The sequence below is a fragment of the Notothenia coriiceps genome, unplaced genomic scaffold, assembly GCF_000735185.1.
Source record: "Notothenia coriiceps isolate Sejong01 unplaced genomic scaffold, NC01 NC01_scaffold00018641, whole genome shotgun sequence".
NCBI lineage: Eukaryota > Metazoa > Chordata > Actinopteri > Perciformes > Nototheniidae > Notothenia > Notothenia coriiceps.
Window position 1 is genome coordinate 332,835 of NW_011351342.1, and position 5,067 is coordinate 337,901.

General features: G+C 42.7%; 1 protein-coding gene across 1 annotated transcript; it reads left to right on the plus strand.

Moving 5' to 3' along the window:
- LOC104951179 (early growth response protein 1-B) lies at positions 1-3,474 on the plus strand. Its single transcript, XM_010777815.1, has 2 exons — positions 1-345; positions 609-3,474. The coding sequence occupies exons 1-2, from the start codon at positions 189-191 to the stop codon at positions 1,874-1,876; spliced, it is 1,425 nt and encodes a 474-aa protein (XP_010776117.1). The 5' UTR covers positions 1-188; the 3' UTR covers positions 1,877-3,474.
- Positions 3,475-5,067: the final 1,593 nt, after the last annotated feature.

The following is a 5,067-nucleotide window of genomic DNA, read 5'->3' on the forward strand; positions in this document are numbered from 1 at the left end:
GGAGCAGAGACGAAAAGGAATACCTTTTAATTGCTTTTTACACCTTTTGACACAGACCACTTTGGATCATTTGTTGAAAACCATCAAAAGGGGAGTTGAAAGAAAACAGTCATCTGCATAATTTATTTTACATTTTCTCCTTTTACCTTTTTCCCTGGGAGAGACGGACTTCTAAGAGCAGCATCAGTATGTTGAACAATATGGATTTGAATGCGAAAGACTCTTTTTACCCTCAGTTTGACAATTGCAACAGTTCTTCCATGGGAATGGACAACAGCGTGCGGAAAGATAACCAGGAGGTTTATGTCGATGCAGAGCGGGGGGTACCTGCCCAGTTTGGCCACGGTGAGTCCGCATCTTTGCACAGTCGATTAACATTTGCATGCAAGATCATTTAAATGTGTTGAATATATGAGAACCAGAGGAGATAGAGAACTCTTCCCGTACAGTCGAGTAGGCTATATTAAGGCACCTTATCAAAGCATTCCTATGCCAAAACAGCATGAATGTTTATGTAACGCTGATTTTTCATCCTCGTTTAATATGCGCTGATTCTCAATTATAAATCACTCGCGATGACAAAGTTTTCTCTCTTGTTAATTCAACAGAAGGAACCCCAGCTACCCTCAAAACCGAAGCCTCCAACTCGGAATTTGCTTTTAACCCTTGCGAGTGCCCAAAAGACTCCTACACCCCCTCTTCGCTCGCCTACTCCGGCAGTTTCTATGTTGAGGCATCTCAGGGAGCGCCGTGCAGCACCGAAACACTTCTCAATATGATCACTGAGATCGTGGGTATATCAACACTGCCACTTTTAGACGTGCAACAGAGCATCAACAGTCGGGGAACTTATCCATCGCCTGCGCCGATGGACAGCAGCAATGGGCATTTTGGAGACCCCGGCGTCAAGAGGCAGTCCTACACCTGCTCCGGACCTTCTCCTCCCGTTTACTCTCCTGACCAGACGTGCCCGAGTTACGCTGATGATCAGAACCAGAAGAAAGACGAACCAAAGTCAGAGGCCGCTTCCTTCCCTGTCGTGGTTAAGAATGAGTTTGAAAGCAGCTGCTACGAGTGGGGAACATTTACCAAAGCTGGCTGTTTGGAGACGAGTTTCCAAACAGAAACCTTCCCAATGTCAAGCGATTTCCCCCCTGAGCAGCAGATGGATGTCAAGGAACTTTTAGACACATTTCCCCCAATATGTCCCAACCCAGAGATGGAGTTTAAAGTGGAGGGAGGTATCAAACAGGAGCCGTGTTTCTCTGACACCTGTTCTCAGAGCTACTCCAGCCCCATGTACAATAATTACCTCCCTCCCCCTCCGATGGGCCTCTCCTCTAACCTCAAACCCTTTCCCGAACCCCCACAGCCATCTAACCAGTGTGATTCCTTATACACGTCTCCAGCTTTACCAAGCACCATAGACTCCATCCTTTACTCTTCCTTGTTGCCAGATTCATTCGCCCAAAGTTACACCACCCGTCCTACAAAGCCCACCCGGGCCCGGAAGAGCCCTGCCGCCGCTCACGGCCCCGCCAAAGAGAAACCCTTCACCTGCCCCATGGAGAGCTGCGACCGGCGCTTCTCTCGCTCCGACGAGCTCAACCGGCACATCCGCATCCACACGGGCCACAAACCCTTCCAGTGCCGCATCTGTTTGCGCAGTTTCAGCCGTAGCGACCACCTCACCACCCACACCAGGACTCACACCGGGGAGAAGCCGTTTTCCTGCGACACGTGCGGGAAACGGTTCGCCCGGAGCGACGAGAGGAAACGGCACGGACGCGTACACCTGAAACAGAAGGAGAAAATGGAAATAAAGCCACAGGTGACCACCAGCGCGTGGACTTTCACTCTTCCAGAGGGAATTTGAAGACAAAGCTGTCTGTCCAAACATAGCCTACACGACATTAGGATCTTTCCGTCTTGGAAGATAAAGCCAGCTGACTACAAGTTAACGTCCAAGTTGGTTTGACTGGCAATGCCTGGCACGAGGTTTCGCAAATATTGCAATTTTTTGAGGAGCAGAAAGGAAAGGAGAGGTCTGCTTCGGCCTTAGTGCCTGCTGCTGATGCTGCTGACTTAATGCAAAGATGCACAAGTTGAAAAAGTCGATAAACAGATCATAAGTGACTTGTTGCTGTTACTGTCAGTAGAGCCAAACCTCTCTGCTGCGGCATTGCATGACTGCTGCTCAGCACCTCTTCTTCTGGACAGCTCCAACCTCCATCTCCTCTGAGCCTGTATGGATTGCACTTACAGATTATTAATATCTCCATTTAAGATTCTTATTTTTTGCTTTTAGCATTCTTAGAGCAATGGTTTGGACTATGTTTCTTGAAATGCATGTTTATGTCAGTGTTTCTTTTCCTTTAAGCGGAATATCAACCACTGTCAAGGTACTCCTTCACTCCACAGTGAAGGTTATTGACATGAATGTAGGCTAACATATTTATGGCTTTGACCATAAAGCTGTCCATCTTTGATCAAATGTAGTGTTTGTTTGAATTCTTTTCATTTGGCTGTCAGTGTTTTTTGTCATTGGTCTTTGTGTAGTGTTACAATTAATTGGATTATTACAATTGTGAAAGATATATCATAAATGGGAAATAAATATATTTGTATAACTGTACTTCTTTGTATTTTTATAGCTAATTGTATATTTTACATTTATCACATTTGAGTGTCATTTATCAAGGTGAAATGTATTCTAAATCATTAATAATGTCTTGGTTTTTGAGGGCTATTGTTTAGTAACACAATATTTTAAATGTTACAATTTGATATCAGAAACATTTTCACACTTCATCCCATTGTTGGTATGATAAGAGTTATTTAATTAAACTGCTGGTTTAGTTTGAAAAAGGACCAGTATGTACACTAGTTGTGGTACAGCTTTTCAACAAAAAGGATTTTACAGTATGTACAGAAGTATGTTTAATCAAGCTAGAAATGACTAGCAACATATAAAATACTGCTTTTGAGTAATCAGGTAGCACACATTGCTGCGAGTTTCTGTGGATTTTACCTTGGACTTTACCATGAAAGGGTTTTGACTCCTGGTATCTTTTGCTGGAGATACTGTATGCTGAAATGTACACTTTAGCAACAAAAAAAATAAAAAATTGAAATGATCACCAACAGGGTACGGTACTGCAAAAAAAGTAATTTAACTTGCCTTAAGTTATATTAACTGTTCAAGTAAAGATTTTGTATATAGACAGTTTCTACAATACTTTAAATGAATATTGATGTTGTTATTTTTATGAAAAGTTTATGAACAAAATAAACAATTTCTGGAAGCATCACGTTTCTTGTGTGTGGTTTAAAAATGATCCAAATGATATCTCTTGCTCACCTTGCCCACTCTGTGTCAGACCCCTGTTGGAGCATTCAGATGAGTGTATCTTTTCCCAAAATATAAATGATAACAGTCCACGTGTGGCACCAGGCTGCAGCCCTTCCATGAGACGTCACAGTGCTAGCCTGACTCAAAAGGCTTTTGACTAAAACACATTAAAGAAAAAAAAACCTATTACTCAGTGCTGGGATTCTGAATCCCCTCGACTTCAAAGATCACTTTCCTCATGTTCTAAATGCTGAGATGAACGCCATGTGTGGTAATCTCAACAGGGAAAGTCTTAAGTTAAACAGGACATTTTCTTCCCATGTCAATGAGATGATCTGATGCTCTCCGTTCATTCATTCCTTTGTTCATTCACTCACCATTTCTGCAATAAAAGGATATTAATTTCCACTCGATTGCTGAATGCGATTACGGTCTATTATCATGTAATTTATTTCTCTCAAATAATGGCGGTACTAAAGTATGCTCTTGCCAAAGCTGCATGTGCATTCTTGTAAATGCTGTTAACAGTCTTCTTGAAAACCTCTCTGCTATAATAAAAAGTGGCGCAAGCCATTGCTTCTTTTTATGAAAATTGATATGATCCTATAATGAACAGATCCAAATTGTGCTGAATTTTCAAGTAAAGTGGTACAATTCCCAACACTTTGAGCATAGTAATGTCTAAGATAGGCATATGTGTCTTTTCGAGTTTGGGGAGAAGACGGTTGTGCTGATCCTTTAAATAGGATTCACAGATTCTTTGTGCTCTGTGCTTCTCTATAGGAGGCCAAGATCTTACATCTGTCATTGCAAGCCATGCAGGCATGTCTTAGCAGGGACTCTGCGGCGTATGACATGCATGTGCCCGTGACGCAGACGGCTTTCCGGACACTACGGTGCTTGCCCACGGCGGTGCATAAGTGTCTGCGTTGTCTGAAGATGACAAACATACTGTACCAGTGTGAAAATGCAAGCTGCCACATGGAGCCCTGTGAATAGTATGTACACATCCTCTGCTGTCCATCACTCATCATCACTTACAATAGCACAGGGCCTATCTAGCATCAACGCACACTCCTTTATCTGTGTTGTTTTAGTGGCAAACACTGTCCAGTGATGGACTGTTGAGGTTTTGAATTGCATTGATGTGCAGGCACAGTGACCATTATCCAGACACTTGAAGATTGAAGAGTTATTGAACTCTGGCCAGTGATGGAATTTCTGCATTTGTGCATTTGGAAGCTCAAATTCACATTTGCATACTGTAAATGGTCCTTGAATTATCTACAGCATGTGCGTACGCTTTCGGCTGCGTTGTCTTTATCGAATACGTTTAGCATGTCATAAACCTTCCTAACTCCCTCTCTGATACAGACTAAAGACATAAATCAGTTATTTTCCACTGACTGACATTTATGTCTTTTTACTCCTGTAGATAAGCGTAATTGCTGAAGCCATTAAGTGATTGTGCTGGGAGGGCACATGATCGACACAGAGAACCATGATTTCTCAGAACGCGGACCTCTGCTGTGAATAGTGGCACATCAAGTCCATTAAATCCCGCCAGGATGTTACTAATGCTAACATGTTAACATTAGGACTGTTGCACTGGGGGAGGTTTATCCAAGGCTAGTGTCTGCTTGTGACTAATATATTCCATAATATGTAAGCAGGGAGAAAACCATAAACAGATGTGATTTCACTTCTTCATTGTC